Here is a 21,165-nt window from a genome sequence, read left to right as displayed (position 1 = left end):
CCTAAACAAATATGTTTCCTTTTTTCCCAGTTCTGCCCTGTGATGCAGCATTGCATTGAAACAAGCTGGATGTCATTATCCCTTTTCTGCTACTTCTTCCATCCCTACAGCAATTCCCATATGGGCTTTTGATTAAAATCCACTACGTTATGCTTTGTGTCTCTCACTGTTAACCATCAGTCACAGCCCACATTGTTTCACACAAACCTACATTTCTCTTAAGGCTTCCAGAACATTAACACTAACAGTTACAGAACCATTAAAATCACATATGAGGAGATTTATAAATAAGGCAATTTTCCTGATTATTGCAATCATTTATGAAATTGATTGCTCCACCAAGCTATAGACAGATTGCAGTAAAGCTATTGACATGGTTCACCTCCGTAATAAACTGGCCCCGCTCCATAAAGTGAGATGTCATTACACCAGAGATTGTTTAGCATATAGAGACATACCAAGGTCAGATATGTTCAGAAATACATAATGTAGCAGATATCCCTTATTGACAGTGAGGGTAGCTTGAGTGGAGACAGTCAGTGAAGAAAATTAACTGTTATGAGCTGAAGTTCATGTGAAATATGACTAAATGTCCTTTTTTTATCCATGTTCTACCAGTGTTTTATTCTATGTAAAGATATGCATGTGGAAAAAGCTGTTTGTATTTTTGTTTTTTTGCATATAACCAGTGTTTTATTCACAAAAGTTGTTAAAGCCTGTTTAATGTGTGATTAGAGTATAGCTCAGCTGGAACTGTCAGACTTTGATGCAGGGCTTAAGATGACATAAATCACTTTTATGGGCTGGTTACTGTAATTCTTACTTAGAGCAGTAACAAGCCTGCCCCACTCAGTGCATTAGTGCACAATGATGCCTATCAATCAAAGTGGGTTTTCTACACAACTTACTATGTATCATGCTTTTTTTTTAGGCCAGTATGGGGAAAAAAACCTGAATCTAAGCAAATCTATACTATATATAGATTCAAATCTATAATCTAGTATCGGAAATCTCAGCAAATGATTCTGTTTTAAGGGAGTGTATGAATAATTAATTAAAAAATAAATAAAATTCAGGTACACATATATTTACATTGCAATTGTGTAGTTCTAAAAAATACCCTGTTTTGACACTCTGATGAAACCCAGATGAACATACCATATTCAATGGCGAAATACAATGCCTCACGCAAATAATCTTTTAATGCCATGAAGTAAAAACACAACATAAACAATCTGCTACACAAACATTTTGTGAGTGAAACAATGCGTCTACTTGAGTTATGTGGTCCAGCTGAAAGTAAAGCAGGGAAATATGGGTCCAGAAGTACCTTCCATGGGTAGACAGATATAAGGAAGAATACGTACATAGGAACTAAAAAAAAGACACAAATTATTAACAAAACAAAACGCATTTATAATTAATTTCCAAATGAAACTGCAAATGTATACAGCTTTTGTTTGTTACCAAAATATATATATACATTTATAGTTTTCTGTTTTCAGACCACTTTATATGCATATTTTTTACAGAATTTAAAAATAAATTTCCTCATGAATTGGAGTAGTTGGAGACTGCGATGTAGGTGTGACCTGTAGAACCATACATAAGAAAATAAATAAACAATCAAGAAACATTCAAATTATTATAGCAAAAATCAATAGAGGAAAAGTTTCTATAGGATTGAAGAACAGTGGTTAGAAGTGAACTCCTATAACAACAATATACTGCTTAAAAACTGTCAGAATGACAGCTTACAAAATAATTCAGGTCTGCTTTCAAGTTTTTTTTTTCTTTTTTTAAACTTTGGAAGCTCTAATTAAGCAAGAAATTAATAAATTAATAAGAAATTAATATTTCTTAAAACATTTTCACATTTTCGTTTTTTCTTACATTTTTACAGAGCTACAATAGAGAACATAAATATTCCTAAATATCAAAGGTACTGCTCATCCCAAATGAAACAATATAAAAAAACTGAAATGACATACCTGAAAAAGGACTGTGATCAAAACACTTATTTTCACATTTCTTGTCTGTCACTTGATACTACATTTCTTAAATATCTGACAAACATTATTTATCTGCAAACATTTGTAGTCATTTTGTAAGATGGCAAATTGCAAGCTGACTGAAACCTTACAACAGTACATTGTCACCGTGGTGGTACCTTTTGCTGTCACTGTGGTGGTACAATCAAGAGTACATATTCATACCTTTAATTAGGGTACATAATTGTACCTTATTCTATTGCAATTGTAGATTTTTAATATTGTGCTGATTTCATACAACCCATTTAATCTCCAGGACCTATATTAGGTTCTCTTATTTTACACAGTTCTATAAGGAAAGATTACAGATATTCACCTCTCCTTCTGGAGAAGAGAATGTAATGTACCTTTAGGGAACACAATTGGACTTTAGCACCACTGTTGTACCTTTAAAGGTACATTTACACAGTGTGTACCTTTAGTGACCAATAATGTACCTCTACCATACTTTTTTTTCTAAGAGTGTAAGTTGATATGATGAAGACTACATGCATTATCTTTTCAGTAAATGCAAGAGAAGTCGGTCATTCTAAGGGTAAAATATCTGGAAATAAAAGATTTACAATACAGTTCATTTTTTGAAGTCCCCAAAACAGATGCCCGTGTAAAACAAATAGACAAGAGAACCAAAAGATAGAGAATGGAATTGGTTCAATGCTGCAGCTGGATTTGCTCACCAATTCAGCACTGAATACCTTGGCATACAATTTTTCACCATCTGAGAAAATTCAGACTGAAATCCCATTCCTCAGTAACCAAGCATAACATCAGCAAAGAATTCAAAAGGCTTGGCTAAAGTTTGCTGAAGGTGTTATGTGGATGGAGGAGTATAAGTCCAAAGTTTACTTTAATGCTGAGAGCAAATTTAATGTACTTGGATCAGATGGGAAACATGTTTGGTGTTGAAATGTGGAAAGACTGAACATGACATTTGTGAAGAAGCCCATTAAATATGAAGGAAGAAGAGTCATCATTTGGGTAATGTTTTCATCAGATGGAATTGGGCCCTTTATACAGCTGCATGGCAAGGTGAATGCAAATGTTTATTGGATCTCTTTCGACAACAAACTGGTGTTAACAACACACTGTGAACATCTGAGTCAGACTGTAATTATTATGTCCCTTGTCACAATGCACATAGGTAAAGCACTACCTTGCAAGCTGTTAATATTGAAATAATGAAATTGCTGGCAAAGATTTCTGATTTAACCCGGTTGAGATTTTCTGGTAGAAATGGATTTCATTAAAGACAATGCTGTGTCTAAATCTGCTACAGTTACAAAATGGTAAAAAAGCCTAGAAAATTGGGACAGAAAGTTCATCATCAAAAATGTATTTAGGTGCTTTCTTCTGCTAATGTGAATAACTATTTTCAAAGTTTGATCATACTTCTTGATCTTTGATTACAAATTTGATATTTCTTTGTTTATATTGTGATATAAAATATAGTTCTGAAAATCAAATGCATATAAATGAAAAAGTGTCATTTTGTAAAATGACTGGCCTTCATGTCATCCATATCGGTCTCCTGTGACGTATCATGAAGAGAGGAATCAGACAATGGTGACCATGAACAGCTGAGCAGCTGAGGTCTTGCACTAAACATAAATGGGCAAAAAAGCTTACCTGTAAAGCTTTGCGTGCATATTTCCCCGAATGATTAAATATAAATTATGTAATTAAAAAGAAGTATACTATAAGCACACTGGAAACCCACTGTCCCTGCATTCCATAAAGTTTTGCAGGCCCAATATTTTAAATTTGTTAATTTAACAAATACTATCAAGTTGTTCAGCAAAAACATTTTAAACATTTACTTTGTAGTTTTATTCATTCGTTCGTTCGTTCGTTTGTCTGTTCAAATCTTTCATTTGTTCATAACACTTTAGCCTGTTCAGAGCCCACCCACAATCACTGAGCGCAAGGCATAAACACACCCTGGACGGGGTGCTAGTTCATCGCAAGGCATCACACACTTACATGTTCATCTATAGACTCTTCTGGAAAACCAGTCCACTTACCAATAGGCCTGGACAATAATTCAGTATCAATATATATCACAATATAAAATGTTTCAGTAACAATAATATTTTTTTTTAAGCACAATTTACAATATTTCATTATACATTATTTACCACACATGTCACTGACTGATATTAATTGCAAGGCATGCCTGTCAGAACATTGCACTCCACCTTAAATATAGTTTAAAAATTTTAATATTGGCAAACACAAGAGGTTTATGTTTGATGCTGATTTCTTTTTCTTGTTCAGTTTTTCTGTGGCTTTTATTTTGTTCATATCAATGTCGGAATTCTTTCATTTGTGGCACTGTGGTGCAACAAGGAGTGCTGCCGTCACACAGCTTCAGCGAGGATTTTGGTGAGTTCTCCATGTGGGTTTCCTCCTGGAGCACTCTGAACTATGAATGAATGAAATTAATTATTTCATCCATCCATCCATTATCTGTAACCGCTTATCCAATTCAGGGTCACAGTGGGTCCAGAGCCTACCTGGAATCATTGGGTGCAAGGCGGGAATACACCCTGGAGGGGGCACCAGGAGCACCCGGAGGAAACCCACGCAGACACAGGGAGAACACACCAACTCCTTACAGACAGTCACCCGGAGCAGGAATCGAACCCACAACCTCCAGGTCCCTGGAGCTGTGTGACTGCGACACTACCTGCTGCACCACCGTGCCACCCCTTAATTATTTGATATTGACTGAAATTAAGAAATATATTATAATATAGATTTTGGCCATTTCATCTATCCCTACTTAGCAGCATGCGTTTTTGGACCATTGGGGAGAACACAGCACCCTCCTCACAGACGGTAATATAAGGTGGTGTTTCAACAGACAATCCCAGAACCCTGACACTCCACAGTGCGACCTTTTATTTGTACTTCTGTTAGTTTAATATAGTTTCAGGAGAACTATACATTTACTGGATTTCTGTACATTTTAATTATTCTATTCTGATTGTTTAATTAATCACAGATTATTGTTTAATTGCACTATTTGGAAAGGTTGCATGCTTCACCTATATACATTCCACTCATTTTAGGATAATTGTGGGTTAAATGTAAGTTGTTCTCAACATTTAGTCATCACTGTATACAATTTTATTATTGTCAAAATAATTTGAAATGGGCATAACCACATTCAGTGATTTATGGCTGTTATTAGAAACAAGACATTCTGGCTACGTATAATGAATGTTTTGATGGTGCTCTATCGCCTCTTGATCTGGGGATAGAGGCTGCTGTTCAGCAGGACACTCTGGAGCAGCTCTAGCATCAAAGGCCTGAGGACAGGCCTCCATAGGCTACAGAAATGAATGAACTGTCAGGAGTTTTTCAAGTGGATTCATTTTTAATGTGCCAGGGTTCATGTGCACACCCATGCGTACGTATGTGTAAGCGAGAAAGAGAGACTTTGTAGGGTTCAGTGGTATTATTTGATCGTAATAATGGGCTGTTATTTTAAAGTGTATGAAAAGCTGTGTGTTTTTATAAAATTGTTTCATATATTCAGTAGCATATTTAACCACAAAGCACTGTGGACTTTCAATATTGTTCATCACCAGATTTACAGCTCTAATTTGGATGTTACACATATCCTGTTTAACCAGTATGACCACATGTAATAAACATGCTACAAATGGTAACCAAATGAGATCATGACTGCACTAATTAAGTACAAATATATCCTTCAGGCACTTAGGATTTAAATTTGGTTAGATTTACATTTTGGACTGATTTCATTTTTTGAGTACTATCTGTCTTAAGTCTCTAACTGAGGAATTATATCAATTTATTTGAAGGTTTTGGAGGTCTGGTTAATGCATTACTGAATAGCCAATCATCATATTATATTACAGTCAAGAAATTGTGCCCAAAACAGCACATTGGCACCATAGTAAATATATGTACTTTTTCATGTTGGTTATCATATTTATCTAAAAAGAGCTAAACAACCCAGAAATCAAGCATTTCTGTGTACGATTCGATAAAGCAGCTGGAAGGTTGGGCTCAGGGCATGTGTAACAAACTGCTTCGCTGTAAGCAATGTTGGAGCATTCTATCATGCTGTCAGAGGCTGTGGAGGTTCACTAAAAAGCCATGAGGATAAGCAAGGGGAATGACTGCAGACAAACTGGATGTCAGAGACTCAGTGGGGTCAGAGGGGTCTCCAAATCCCATTCATTCAGCCTTGCTTCAGTGACAAAGCAGGGCATTTCTTACTTCTGTGTTAGGAGATGGATGAAGCAAGGCTTAGATAGAGATGTTGAGATATGTATATATATATATATATATCGAGATAGCGAGCAAGAGGAAGTCTTGTTGTTTTGGTTTTTGGTCTTAGAAATGTTTTTTGTTCCACTAGTGATTTATTTGATTTGATTTTATTTCCTCTGGAATTATTAAACATATATAAACATAGCAATTAGGATTTTGTAGCATAGCTTTATTAATTTATTTATTTTAAGGCATACAAACCTGCAATGTCTATAAAAGGAATGTAAAAACTTCAGTAGTAGAATTAATTTCTCCCGTTGCTTTTTTTGTCTGTACCAATGCTCCACATATTTTATAAAAAAAATTATATTTTATCATTTATTATCTGTTTTAAAACATTATGCACATTCTTCCCTGAAAACTTTATCAATTACATAATGGGAACTTTATATAACATATAATGCTGTACCACTTAATGTACATTTTTCTACCTGTAGTTACTCACATTGTAAGGAAGCAAACAGGCCTATTTATATAGTTAAATATTACTTATAGTATATTATTATAGTATATTAGTTATGATTTTTCTTCTGCATATTCATTTTTACATTTTACAACAAAAGCATACAAGTTTTAAATTTTTTTCTGACTTTTTTGTTTGTTTGTTTTGTGTATGAATATTTTTACAAGTTTAGGTTATATTTTATACACTCTCTTTTTTATCTTTTAGATATATGACCAGGAGGGAACTTTACAGCACTTTATTGATGGAAATGAGCCGAGTAAGTCGAGTTGGATGAGGTACATCCGCTGTGCCAGACACTGTGGGGAACAAAACATGACAGTGGTTCAGTACAGGTAAAGAAACATCTTTTAAAGTTTCAAAAATTCAATTTGAAATTTGTAAAGTTCCTTCCATTTATGCCCTTTTTATTACATGTTTTAATCCACAAGAGCCCAAACTCATTTCACATTGTATATTGAGAAATATAAAACAGACCAAAGAAACAACCTGGAACACATTTTTTTCATATTTCCTGAAATATTCTATAAGTATTTTTGGGATAAAATACAAAAGAAACATAAACATCCCCACAACAATTTGGTATTTAATATTTTTTTTTCTTGAAATGGGATCACAATGGGTCGTATGAACCTTATTTCTAAATAATTTAAATCATAAAAATGTTGAAATACATCTTTTAGAAACAAAAATATGCTTTTAAAATAAGCATTTCTAAGGTCTCTAATTGTCATTCTGTAAATGAGGCGTGTATTTTTATGAAGTAGGAGGGGTTTGGTATATGTGTATATTACTAGCTATGCATATCAGCAGGCAGTTTGAGGGCATGAGATGGTGTTAATCTTTTGAATTACATCACTCAAAGGGATTAATCTGTATACAGCTTCAATGTGTATCTTCAAGTCTTTCAAGTATCTACATAAACTGTTTATATGTGTCATTTTACTTTTAAGACAATGCGACAACGTAGAGTTCTAAATAGGTATACACACAGAGGATTGTAGCTGTAAGGCGACTCAGAGGTGAGACCTTCCTCACTTTCAGACTCTACTGTGCATACATATACTATACATTAAGCACAGACTGTGAGGAGTTTTTCCAAGTTGTGCACGCTGTACAGTGGGATGTCCTCTCCGTCAGCTGGATTGAGTTCCGCATGTTATGATTTGCAATATCTAAATGGAATTCTCTTCAAAGCGGCCCATGATTGATCGACCCCGAGCTGGCTGTTTTGTTTTGTTCTGACAATAATGTCCATTGGCATGTGCTTCACTTCGCTTGCACTGGGGACGCCCCGCCGTTGTCTTTATGAGTCATCCAACCACAATACTAAATACATGTCAGCGCGGGAAATGTTATCCAAGACGGAGAGGAAAAAATGGCCTTTGATGTGCTTGGCCAGTGCAGAGTTCTGTGCACATTTTGGAAGTGACGGCAGCGTTGTAAGAGATGGTGTTCGTTTACACTCGTTCGCCCTCCTCTGAAAGTGTGCGAGACCACCCATTGCTCCAAAAACAGCCCTCTTTCAGCGGCCAACTGAGTCATTTAGTCCGAGTACATTTATTTGTGTGCTCCAGTGTTTATGTTAAGTGAAGCCAAACTGAGAGACGAACTGTTACAACGGTATAAAGTACATGGTATAGTCTTTTTTTTTTTCCTTTCATGGGTTATGAGATGATTTTGATTTATAGGATAGCCCCTTGTTTTATTTTGGTGTAATGGTGGAAAGAATTAATAAAATTCACAGACTTCAGCAGCTCTGCAGAGACCAAAGGAGTTTATTGCTAAAAATTTGAAACGCCCCATCCCAGTTTAAAACTCTTCTGATGCATTAAACAAACAAAATCTGCAATAACACATTTTGTGAGTATTACAAAATGTAAAAAATTAAATGAGTATAAAACATAAATATTACTGTTTGAGTGCGGCCTCAATTGGTGCTAAATACTCCTTAGGTTTAAATTGTAGTGGCACATATCCTCATGAGTTTATATATGCTGTTATATTGGGAAAAAAAACATTTTTTTATGGGTGTCCTAAATAAACATGCCTCACATTTTTCTTTGTAAATCTTCTGTAGACATGACAACATTCTGACATGATTCTTCTGCCTCTGTAATTGCTGAGTTATATGCTGACTGCTGATAAAGTACCAGTCAAATGTTTGGGCACGCCCACTCAGCGAGGTTTCCTTTGTTTTGGCCCATTTTCCACATAATGTGACTCTACAGTACCAGTGAAAAGTAAGGACAAATTCCCATTAAATGTTTTTTCTGTGTTTTTTTTTAAATATATTTTCTACATTGTAAATGAATGTGGAAGACATTAAAACTATTAAGGTACACATGAAATTATGTAGTAAACAAAAAGTGTCAAACAAACCAGAATATGTTTCATAAATTAGATTCTTCAAAGTAGCCATCTTTTGCTTTGATGACAGCTTTGCTTACTCTCGGCATTCTCTCAGTCAGCCTCTTGAGGTCGTCAACTGGAATGCTTTTCAGTGAACAGCTGTGGCTTCGTCAAGAGTTAATTTGTAGAACTCCTCATCTTCTTAATGTGCTTTAGACCATAACTTGGGTTGTGCAGAGGTAGGGGCTGGTACAAAGTTCTATACAGTGAACAGCCCCATTCCACTAATAAGAAGATGTGTCCAACTTTTGATTGGTGCTGTATGTATGTATCTTCTACTACATATATATTCTGTACTGTGTATATGCTGCTTGGTTCTGTCTGTTCTTTTGTATTAATTATTTTCTCCTAGCTTTTGCATATTTGGTAAGTTATTTAGTGTTGTGTAGTATTCCTTTCTTTATGTTGCCCCATGTTCATGGAGTACTGTTGTCTTCATTCAGTGTGTAATGGTATATGATTGGGGCAACAATAAAACCTCTTGATTTGACAAATGATTCATAGAGAGAATTATGGAAAGAGGGAAATAGAGTGAATGTCTCTTTGCAAAGTGAACAGTATGATTGACACATATCCTGTGATCATGTTTTCAGGTCTTGTATATTCTACCGGGCTTGCATGGACATTCCTCGAGGAACAGAGCTTCTGGTCTGGTACAATGACAGTTACACTTCCTTTTTTGGCATCCCCCTGCAGTGTATCGCACAAGATGAAAACTGTAAGTCTTGCTTTTCTGACAGGTAGACAGTGCCTCATTCACTAAGCTACTAGATATGCAATAATAATTTAAACACATGAGGGCATGCTACTACATGTTTTGTGTATTAAAAAGACATTAATGAGAATATTGCCAAATAAATCTGAGTTTTACAAAAACAAATCACAACCGCAAGGAATGTTATTGGGCATTGAACAGTTATTCCCATTATTCAAGAATTTCACCATTCTTACACTCAACTTTAGGTTTAGTTCATCCAAAAAAATTATTTTTTTCACATAAGACATGGTGGTAGGCCAGTCAAGTTTACAGTAATGGAAGTCAGTTGAGTGTCTCTGGTTTTTGAACTGCCTTATAAATCTTAACTTGTATTTCAAATATGGACGTTGGAGATTAACAGTGGTGGTGCATTTTAGGTAAAATATATTTAGGTCTCCCAGGAATTCATGAAACATTCCGAAATGTTTTTGGATGTACTTCTTGAGGTAATACATCTTCTTTGAGGCAATACATTTCCTCAACATAAACGAGCATTTACCACATACAGTTAGGTCTAGTGTTTGTTGAGTCCATTGGCCAGTGGAACGCCTGGACATCTGACAAAGTCTGACAGTTTAGTGTTTATATGAGAGACATTTTATGACTTCAGTCTGGTTGCTGTTGTGTTTAGACAACTCCCCCTCCCTCCAAACTGTTCTCCAAAGTGTACAGTATGATTTGATAGATGCAATACTGAAACCAAAAGAAAAAAAGCACCACACAGCCAGAGCAATAAGCTCTTGCCTATGGTGGAATGTACCCTAGTACTTTAGGTCAAATGCATACATACTGGATAAAACTGTGTACGCAAATGTTTTATCTAGACCAATAGAGAAGATTTATTTATTAGGAATCTCATTGATTAAACATGAGTAAACACTGCTTACATTGACATTACATTGTAACAGGACATTTGCTGTCTTTATTTAAGGACTTCAAGTCACTTCTGAAACCACTTTTCTTATGGTTTGTTGTTTTCTTTGTATTCGTTGTTGTGCATTGTCTTGGAAAATGTTTCAGTTACTGAATGTGAAGGACAAGTCAAAGCCACAAACTGTTGTACAACATCGAGGCATTTCCCAAAAATAGAACTGCTTTGTTTACAGGAAAGCTTAAGTTGGTCAACAATGAACTCTGCATCTTAAAATATCCCCTACAATTCACGGCCCCAAGAGCTCCTTAACAGATCTGTGTGTATTTTCAAATACACATAAGTGCTAACTCTAATCACACTACTTTACCTTGATGCTCAGCAGAGATCACAATCATACATTAAAACTCAGTCAAGAGATACATAATTCACATATTATTGAATTGGATGCATTGGGTTTTTAAAATAAGAATGGCTTAGTTCTTCTCCCACAAGTCTCATCTTACAGTTTGGTAATGTTATGTTTGTGTGCACAGCATGCTGTGTTACAAAGAATGTGGAACATGGTTTGTCTAAGCATGAGATAAACTGGCTCTGCCCTCTGAAATGTAAAGTTTTATATGAAATTATCTTCTGAAAACACAGTATTTCTACAACAACAGTATTCTTTCAATGAAAATGTTGAGGTCTGCTGTTTGTCAGGCAGACAGTAGTAGTAAATGCAGCCAATTTTAATTTGTCTTGAGTAGTTAACAAGAAATATGACCTACATATAAAAATTATTTACAATATATAATCAGCCAATAAACTAAAAATATTCTGTCACTCAAATTAACCTCTTCACTGCTTTTGTGAATTCACATCCTAAGTTTATCCTTGTGCTTTTTTGAACAGTGAATGTGCCATCTACTGTAATCGAGGCCATGTCTCGACAGGAGAGCCTGCAGCCCTTTAGCAAGACATCCAAATCCACCTCCAGCATTCTGCAGCGCTCAATGGTTTTCCCTCACTCACCCTGCTCAAGGAGTTTCTCCCTCCTGGACAAGGCAGGCAGCACAGAATCTGGCTTTAACCAGCTGAGCTCCAAAAACCAGAGGGTGCTTGCCAGTCCCACCTCTACTAGCCAGCTCAATACAGAGTTTAGTGACTGGCACTTGTGGAAGTGTGGCCAGTGTTTCAAGACCTTCACCCAGCGCATTCTTCTACAAATGCATGTGTGCACACAAAACCCAGACAGGTAACTATACCATATGGCAAAATTATTTCAAGATGTCTTGAAAAGTCATATATCAAAAGTGGGCTGGTTTAGGTTATATGTTTATATGTTATAGTAGTATAGTACTAGATGTGCTATAGATGTATAAATAAATTTTAAAGTGTTTTTGTATAATGTACAATTGTATCATAAATTTCAAACATTCTCCCACTCTATTGTCTTTTTATGGTAACTGTTGCATGTAATTAAATACTACAATTTCTATTTTATTAGAAAAAAATTATTACGTATTAATACGCTCCATTCACAATCTCTAACATTGAAATCTTCATTTTTACATCTTCATTTTTGTATATTGGGACAGTATTATCCCCAAGAACAGAATAAATCGATGCACATGCTTTTTCAGCACTTTTTCCTTAATGGAACTCATAACGAATGCAGTGACCAATTAATTATTATCACTTGCCATTTTTAAACTGCTTCATTTGTAAGTTATATTTTGTTGAATAAATAACATTTAATACTATACAACAGTTACGATAAAATGACAAATGAACGGGTGAATGTTTGAAATTTGCATTACAACTATACATCACACACACACAAAGCTTTAAAACATATTTGTAAACCTAATACATTCACAGGCTCAATATATTAGGTTTTGATTTTTGGGTGTTTATGTTCTTGAGATGACAGGCTATTTGTTGACTTTTATTTGTGTAAGCCAAAGCAATTGGTTTATAATTGATGTCAAGACATTTTCATCTAAACATTAAATATTTTCCTTAGAATTTAAAAGCATATCAAACTAAGGTTATCATTCCCTTAACATGTGATACAGATCATTATTAACAAATGACAAAAACCATAAATTCAGGCACTACTTTGGAGACACAACCTTATAATATCAAATCAAATTTAGAATTATGTATCGTTTCACCCATAATACTTAACCTGATCTCCCTTATTGAGTAACAGTGAGCAAACCTAGTAAATCCTCTACATTATTGTTTACACACTTGTTAGGTCAAATGATTTGTAAGGCTGTGTAGCATTTGCTGTTGCTACTGCTGAAGGTTAAGTGGTGAGCCAGTGTTGGCAGCATGGCCAAAAGCATCATGATGGTAATTCTTTTTAGAACACTGATAGTTTTCAGTCATTCTTACATCACTTTCTTAGCTGTTCTGCCAGGAAACTGAGTGGTTTGAATGTAACAACTGATCAGTGTTTTTGACTTGCAACATCACTCATGTGTATCCAATCATCTGACTAAAGGACTCTTTTGCAAACACATGTCTGGTGAAAAAAAAATTAATAAAGGGTTCTCATACACTACCTTTCAAATATTTGGACACACTTCAGAACTGAAAAGCATTTTTTATGCTTATGGTTAATTTGAAAAAGAAATGTGTTTCTAAGACAAATACAAGTAATACAGGTGAAGGTATGTCCAAAAGAAATTAATCAATTTATTGTTTGTATTTAATTAAGAAGCATATGGTTTTCAGCTATAGCAGGGTCTCAGCATATGCCAGTTAGCTTACAGTGGCACTGTCAAGAGGTGGGATGTATTAGACATCAACTGAACAATCAGTTCTTGAAATTGATATATTGGAAGCAGGAAAAATGTGCAAGTGTAAGGACCTGAGCAACTTTGATAAGGGCCAAGTTGTGATGTTCATAATGTTTAGGTCAGGGCATCTCCGAAATAGTAAGTCCCCAGTATGCAGTTGTTAATATTTCAAGGAAGGATTGTGGGTGAGTCAGTGACAGGGTTATGTGTGCCCAAGGCTCATGGATGCCCAATGAAGGAAAGAGATCAGCATGGGCGTGCAGCCTCCAATGCTGCAAACAGCAATGCCCTGTTTGTTCTAACAGCTTTCTAAAATAGATTCTTCCATGTGGTCCAACCAGAAGAGCTAGCATTCAGTGAAATTTGGGTATCAAAGTCCCTGTCATTATTCACTGCTTGCCTTCGCTTAGATAATGCGTGGGAAATAAAAAGGCCTGGAGATTCTCTGGCCAAAACATTATGACTGTCACAATTTGGCTTTTGGTGCAGTACTGATTCAATCATTAATGAATTCATTTAAAACATCAAATAATGTATTTTTGAGCAATTAGTAATTTAATATAAATTTAATTTTTTATTGTAAAGTAGCAGGTAGTGTCGCAGTCACACACCTCCAGGGAGCTCGAGGTTGTGGGTTCAAGTCCTGCTCCAGGTGACTGTGAGGAGTTTGGTGTGTTCTTCCCGTGTCTGCGTGGGCTCCCTTCGGTTTCCTCCCATGGTCCAAAAACACACGGCTCCCCCTCCAGGGTGTGTTCCTGCATTTTGCCCAATGACTCCGAACCCACCGTGACCCTGAACTGGACAAGCGGTTACAGAATGAATAAATGAATGAAATAAACAATTGCTGAAAGAACATATACTATATATAAGACATATATTATTAAGCATAATCAGAATGTTCCCCATAGCCAGTGCAATTATTTCACCGTATGTCATAAATAGAAACAATTTAGCTTCTCTGCAAACTGTGTAAGAGATGTAGAATCCTTCATTTACACACAGTTTCACATCACCAACCTTTGTGGATTTAGGGTTCAAACACAGTGTGTAACATCTCTAAACCTAATTAAATACAGGCCAGGATCTATTGGAAAATTTTTGCTTAGCACTATTTTTCTTGGGTGCATACAAACCTATAAATCAGTTGCTGCTGTCACAAAGAAATACCCACTCCAACGGTGATGCAGAGGAAAACAGATGCCACTTATTCAATAAACTAATATTCATACAGAAGAAAAATGTTGCTGGGATACCCTAGGAGTTGAAGTCAATGTGAGGGGTTGTCAATATTAAACTTTATGACCCTGGGGTGCAGATAAAATTTAGCTGAACAAGGGAATCTGGATCTGTTGGTATTTGGAGTCGAAGCCAGTGCCATAAATGACCCTGTGAATCTGTTTAAAATGCTCTCAGCTATGTTTTATGGGCTTTGGCCTATACATATTTATTGATGTTTGTTTTATATGCACATTTCACAGGAGATAAATTACTCTGGTATATCATCACGAAAAGGGTTTTGCTTATCTGTTTTGCTGACCTGTCTGAGCAAAAAGTGTTTTTCTTGTTTTCCGTTTGAGTACATCAGTCATCACTGGTGTCCTAATTTTGTTACATCCCATTAATGAATGAAACTTTCCATAAACACCAAAAATACAATCTCTTAACTCTCAGAACTGTCCTTAAAATGTGTTCTCTTTCCAGAGCAGGCATCCTTGATTTCTACAGATATCCGCAGTCCAACATATTTTCATTTTATATTCGTTAAAGGCTTAAAGGGTTGTGCATGTTTTGGTACAAATGCAGTCCAGTAGTTCAGTAGGCTATTTATCTCTAATATTGTGCCACACCAGGGCCCATTGCGGCAGTAAACAATATGTTGACATTAATCACAAGTGCTACTGTAGTAAATACTTGCCAAACATTTATCATGTTAAAATATTCATAATCAATGCATCTTCCAACAGAAAAACTTCAGTCACAGAGGCCAGTGGATACTATAAAAATGCATGTTGTGGATTAAAAAAAACCAAACAAACAATTTACTCAGTAAATGTGTACTGTTAACAACACACAATGATAAGGCAATACTGTTGCAAAACATTTTCCTTTGACTTAAATGACTTAGCTTTCAGGTGAACTATTTTGTCTTTTTCCTCTAACCATATAAATAACGTGATTGATGGCACAGTTGAATTGTCGATTCATCTAATTACGCCTGTAAGTGCTTTCGTTTGTTGCCCCTAATTGTCAATACATTTGTGATTTGTTATCAGCTCTCCATGATTAACTGGAACTGGGCTAATAATTAACAGAGATCATTACAGTTGTAGCTATGCACTCCCAAACTGAAAAGCAGAAGAAACCCTATCCCTCTGAGCAATGCTACGAGCAAGTGAAAATATTGATAGATGGCCCAAACCCTGTTCCTTGCCCCATTGTTGATGAGAGGTCATGCTGCCATGGTAACTGCACTGGGATGTCACTGATTTGCTCTTGGGTGTGTGTTTCCAGACCGTATCAGTGTGGACACTGCTCCCAGTCTTTCTCCCAGCCCTCAGAGCTACGCAACCATGTGGTAACACATTCCAGCGACAGGCCTTTCAAGTGTGGCTACTGTGGACGAGCTTTTGCCGGGGCCACCACACTCAACAACCACATCCGCACACACACTGGGGAGAAGCCATTCAAGTAAGTAACAGTGAGTACCATTGCTTCCTCGTCAACATTTTATTTATTTATTTTTTTTTTGCAATTCTCTTGATAGAAAGTGTTGCAATAACAACACAAAAATCATCGATATTTAAAGGTATAATAAATTCAATTAGATGACATATTTCATAGCATGTGGTATAGCTAGTGAACTAGTGTGAATATTCTGTTGCCAGCCCCATAATACATCTTGCTTGAATTAAAACCACCATAAGGTTATATAACAGTTTGGTTGCATTTGGCCCATCATGGTATTTCCAGCACTGACAGCACTGACATTCCTTTGGCCACAACTTATGGGAAGAAAATATTATTGTCTAGGTCTGGGGTTAGCATTTTAGCTAAAGCACTTAGATTCAAGAGAGGAACTATGTGAACTACATAGATTTCTTTAGAAAAATAGAACAAATTGAACATGCAGAGTGGTTAATGGATTTCTTTTAAGTCAATGGGCTGTTACTTACATATGACCTTTTTGACTCCAGCCTCTTTCCCTACACCAAATACAGGTCATGTTTTCAATAAAGCTCCCAAGCAACACTAATTAAAGACTACCTGAGGTTTTTTTATTTAAAGCGTACTTTCACATAGCTTCACATTGAAGAGCATGAAAGCCCAATTAGAAATCATTGCACTTAAATTGTACATCACTTCACAGAGTTTTGAACAGAAATACTTAAGTAGGTCTATAACCCGGATGGGGGGTTACTCTGTCCTGATTATGACTTGCATAAGACATTGAGGCTAACACTAAATGAAACAGACTAAAGTTAATATAAAGAATGCCATCTCAGATAACTGTATGTAATTTATATACACAAACACTACTCAAAACCAATAACAATAAGGAGTATTCCAACATAATAACAGTGATCTCACATGTAAACAGTTTACTCCATCATTATAATCCCTCTATGAATATTGCTTATTCAGTATCATTTAACTGCCCTTTAAGCATAAAAATCTGCTCTGACAAGTCAAATATTTCCTGATGGGGTTTTTAAATAAATGCAGGAACTGATGATTTGGTCTAAAGTGCTGTTTGTAATGTGCATGTTTGACTTGAGAATCTTGATTTTCATGGAGCTACTGGGATCAGGATTTGTGTCTTTGTCTTGTTGACAGCAATCAGACTCTTTCTTTGTTACAGCATGATAGCATTCAAAATTTGTTCATGCTGTAGTGTCAGGGTACAACATTGCAACTAATTTTGACCCTGACATTTAACCCATCCATGGCGGAAAGAAAACACACACACACACACACAGACACAAATGCACAGCAGTGGGCAGCCACCCTCGGTGCCCGGGTGCTTTTGGAAGTTGGGAGCCTTGCTCAAAGGAACTTCAGCCATGCTGAGGGAGGAGACAGTGTTGTTCCTTCATGCCCCTGCCCCCAATTTTCCTGACGGTCAAGGAGATCAAATCAGCAAGCTGCCAGTTCCAAGACTGGTTCACTAGGGTTTAGGCAATGTCTGATAATTTTTCTAACACACCATTATGGGGCAGCCTTGGACTAATTGTTAGCGGACCAGGCTTGGTGCCAGAAGTTTGCCAGTTTGATCCCCAGGACAGGCAGGAACATCCATGGGTTGTTGGAAATGCTGCCCCTGGGCGCCAGGGAAGGCTGCCTGCCACTTTAGGTGTGTGTTCACAGCCCCTAGTTAACTAGTGTGTGTATGTTCACTGACAAATAATTGCCCATTATTATTATTACATTATATAACATTTATTTACAGATTGCACTCTTTGTGGTACAAGACTGAGGCCTTATGTAGAACTCCTCTAAATGAGATTCACCTGTATCTTCTAGCTGTTCCTGGTCATATGACAAATGTTAAGTCATAAGTCAAGTCTATAATTAAAGTCTCTTTATAGCATCTCACTAGCTAAGCAATTCTAGTGTTAGAAGTTGGGCTATTTGGAGCAGAGCAATCCAGTAACAAATCAGTTATCTAATAAGCAATCAGTGATACACAAATGTGTCATCAGCACTTCAGGAGCTCCAGAGAGGAAGAAGCACACAAAGACATTAATGAATACACCACAGAAATCTTTAGTCAATCAATATGCCTGAGTTATTCTCATTGAGCTGATGTGCTTGATAGAATAAGGCTGGCATTTTCTCTTTTCTTTGTGGAGAATGCTCAAGTTTTTTTGCACTGTAAGACATCATCTACAAATTTGGTGTTCCAGCTCAGCTGTTTGCTGTCTAGAGTTTGGTTGCAAATAACAATTATGATCTGATGAATGTAATAACTGATCCCCTGCATAGTGTAATTGGTGTGGGGTGTGTGGGAGACGAAAAGGTGAAAGACTGATAAATTACCTGTTGTTTCTGACTTGGAAACAATATCGCAAAGAAATAAACATGAATTAATTACGAAAATGCTCCATCTCTTTGCTGATGTCAGGGCAACGAGAGCTTGGAAAAAATAAAGTGGCCATATTCCTTCCATAAGTTTGTATGTCACCATTTTTAAATGCAACATATTATTGATCTCTGTTTTATGAAAATTAATAAAAAATAATACCTTTATTTTTAAAAACTTTTAAAATTAAAATATTTTAATGTAATGGACTAGAACTAGAGACAAAGAGGTTTTTTTGTACTTTTTTGTACACTGGCTGTTGTGATGTGTCCTGAGTGTCAGAATACCAAATTAGGTTTTTTATAAAGCAAAAAGAATAAACAAAAAACAGAAAATGAATTCTGAATTAATATTTAAATCTTTTTCTTTATTTTTCTTTTGTGAAAACTTTTTGGAGGTAGATGATACACCATAGACCCCTTCCAAATTTCTGAGCTGCAGGTTACATCCAGCTGAATGAACACCAACCTCCATACACTTTGTGCATGCTATCATTGCTTTCAAGCCTGCTAAGTACAAGCCATCAGGAGATGCTCCCTTTGATAGCCAGCCTCCTGAAAATCTCTTTTTGTTCTTTATCTATCGTAAGTGACAATGATGTGGGGTCTTATCTAGACAGGCCTCTCTGGGGGCACCCCTTCCTCTCAGATTATTGACAGGGTCCCTGTGTTGTGAAGCGTCTGAGCCTTCACCCATCATCGGCATCAAGGCCCTTAGGCGTGGGCGGCAATTACACCTTTCTGGCCCAGTAAGATTCCCAGCCACTTTCAAGTGTCACTTGTCATTAAGGCAACACAAGATGAGACGCAACGTCTGATGGCCCTCACTAAATGCGTTATCTGTTTTGTGTGTGTGTGTGCCCAGGTGTGAGCGGTGCGACAGGAGCTTCACACAGGCTACGCAGCTCAGCAGACACCAGCGGATGCCCAACGAGTGCAAGCCCATCAGCGAAAGCAGCGAATCAATTGAGGTGGATTAGCTGATTGACCGAGCTGGAATTAAACGGCAAGGGAAAATCATGATTAAATGTCACGGACACTTAAGCAAAACCAAAGATTTCCTCTGAGAAACTCTCAATCAGCCCTAGAAAACCAAAAGCAGTAATAAAATAAGTAAGATGTTAAAAGTTATCGATCCAGACACAGATAAGGGACTGGAAGTGGCAGTGGATGGGAAGGGCAAATAGAAAATAAGGGAGGGGAGGGTATTAGGAGGGCAAGACAAGATTATTTATTCATGACTGGGAGAATCATGGCTGTGTTAAAAAGTCACAGATGCTGCGACAATATGATGTAGCCACAAGTTACCAAAACATGGTTTACTGCTTTATATGTTTGTCTTGTACTCTGTACAATGAAACCAAAGGGAGAAGTCTAGAAGGGTGCACAGATAGGCACCCTTCAAAATGAAAATGCACAATATCTGTATAATCGTACCATTTAGAAAGCGGGATTTTTGAGGAAAAATTTTCACAAAAAGAAAGGAATCTCTTCTGTATAAAATGTAAATTTTGAATTATATTTCTCTCATATCATGCTTTTTGGCACTTTTGACAGTTATTATTTAATACTTCTGTTGGATAATGCTCCAAAATGTAATTATGGAGTCTATTTAAGTATGAGTAAAAGAGAAAAAAATCATAGTGAAATAAATAAAATATGAAAAAAAAAATTCTGTTGAATATGAAAGGCACAGGAAGATGTATAAAACGTGATTATATAGAACTGAGGCTGTTGCGTTATTCATAAAAAAACTTTTTAAAAACTGCTTTTACAGCCGTGCTCCTTTTATTTGGGGAGTGTGGCAACTGAATGTTGCAATTTGTCAGAAAGAATCTTTAACATCATTATTCCAAGACAAATATTACAATTTCTGTGTTCGCCAGACTTTGTGGAAGGTTTATCTTTCGAAATCCAGAATGTACATAGCCTTATTTTGACATACTTTTTGCTAATCAAAAACACAGACAGACTGAGCTGCTCAGTCTCAGATTATTTAACATAGTGTTTGACCAAGTGTCAAAGATATATATTAAAAAAGATCACACTGATTTACCTCTGAACCAAAGTAACTCAATCAAGATGTACTACTTTTTCTAAGGCTCTACAGACTTTGTTTTTCATGGAACTAAGCCTTTTGAGTTGAACAAAGAGTCAGTTGTGTTGAAAGCAGTATCATGTGTATGATAATCATTACCTGTGCTGTGTCTAAGACTGCTTTAAGTTCTGGATGGTGAGATGAGCTCAGTCTTATCCACATTTGACTCTCGTTTGCATGATTTCAACATTTGCCTTTTTAAATAAACAATGGGCTACAGCCAAAAACAAAATGCATTTCTTGTGAAAAATGTAAAAACAAAGCTGAAACGCACTACTGGATTGTGTGCTCTTTTAATTTTATGAATCATTCCTAAGTGCTTAAATCATTCCTCATA

General features: G+C 36.3%; 1 protein-coding gene across 3 annotated transcripts in view; it reads left to right on the top strand.

The window, feature by feature from the left end:
- The window catches only part of prdm6 (PR domain containing 6), a 29,368-nt gene extending 9,100 nt beyond the window's left edge, over positions 1-20,268 (top strand). For 2 of the 3 annotated variants that reach the window (XM_066644625.1, XM_066644626.1), the window contains exons 4-8: positions 7,027-7,154; positions 9,825-9,949; positions 11,754-12,096; positions 16,163-16,339; positions 19,596-20,268. In XM_066644625.1, coding sequence (XP_066500722.1) covers positions 7,027-7,154; positions 9,825-9,949; positions 11,754-12,096; positions 16,163-16,339; positions 19,596-19,710 — 888 coding nt within the window. In that variant the 3' untranslated portion in view covers positions 19,711-20,268. Of the gene's footprint in view, positions 1-7,026; positions 7,155-9,824; positions 9,950-11,753; positions 12,097-16,162; positions 16,350-19,595 lie in introns of all 3 variants that reach the window. The other variant, XM_066644627.1, reaches the window with a different exon arrangement.
- Positions 20,269-21,165: the final 897 nt, after the last annotated feature.

This window comes from Hoplias malabaricus, chromosome 14, assembly GCF_029633855.1.
Source record: "Hoplias malabaricus isolate fHopMal1 chromosome 14, fHopMal1.hap1, whole genome shotgun sequence".
NCBI classification, from domain to species: domain Eukaryota; kingdom Metazoa; phylum Chordata; class Actinopteri; order Characiformes; family Erythrinidae; genus Hoplias; species Hoplias malabaricus.
This window is presented reverse-complemented; position numbering and strand designations above follow the sequence as displayed.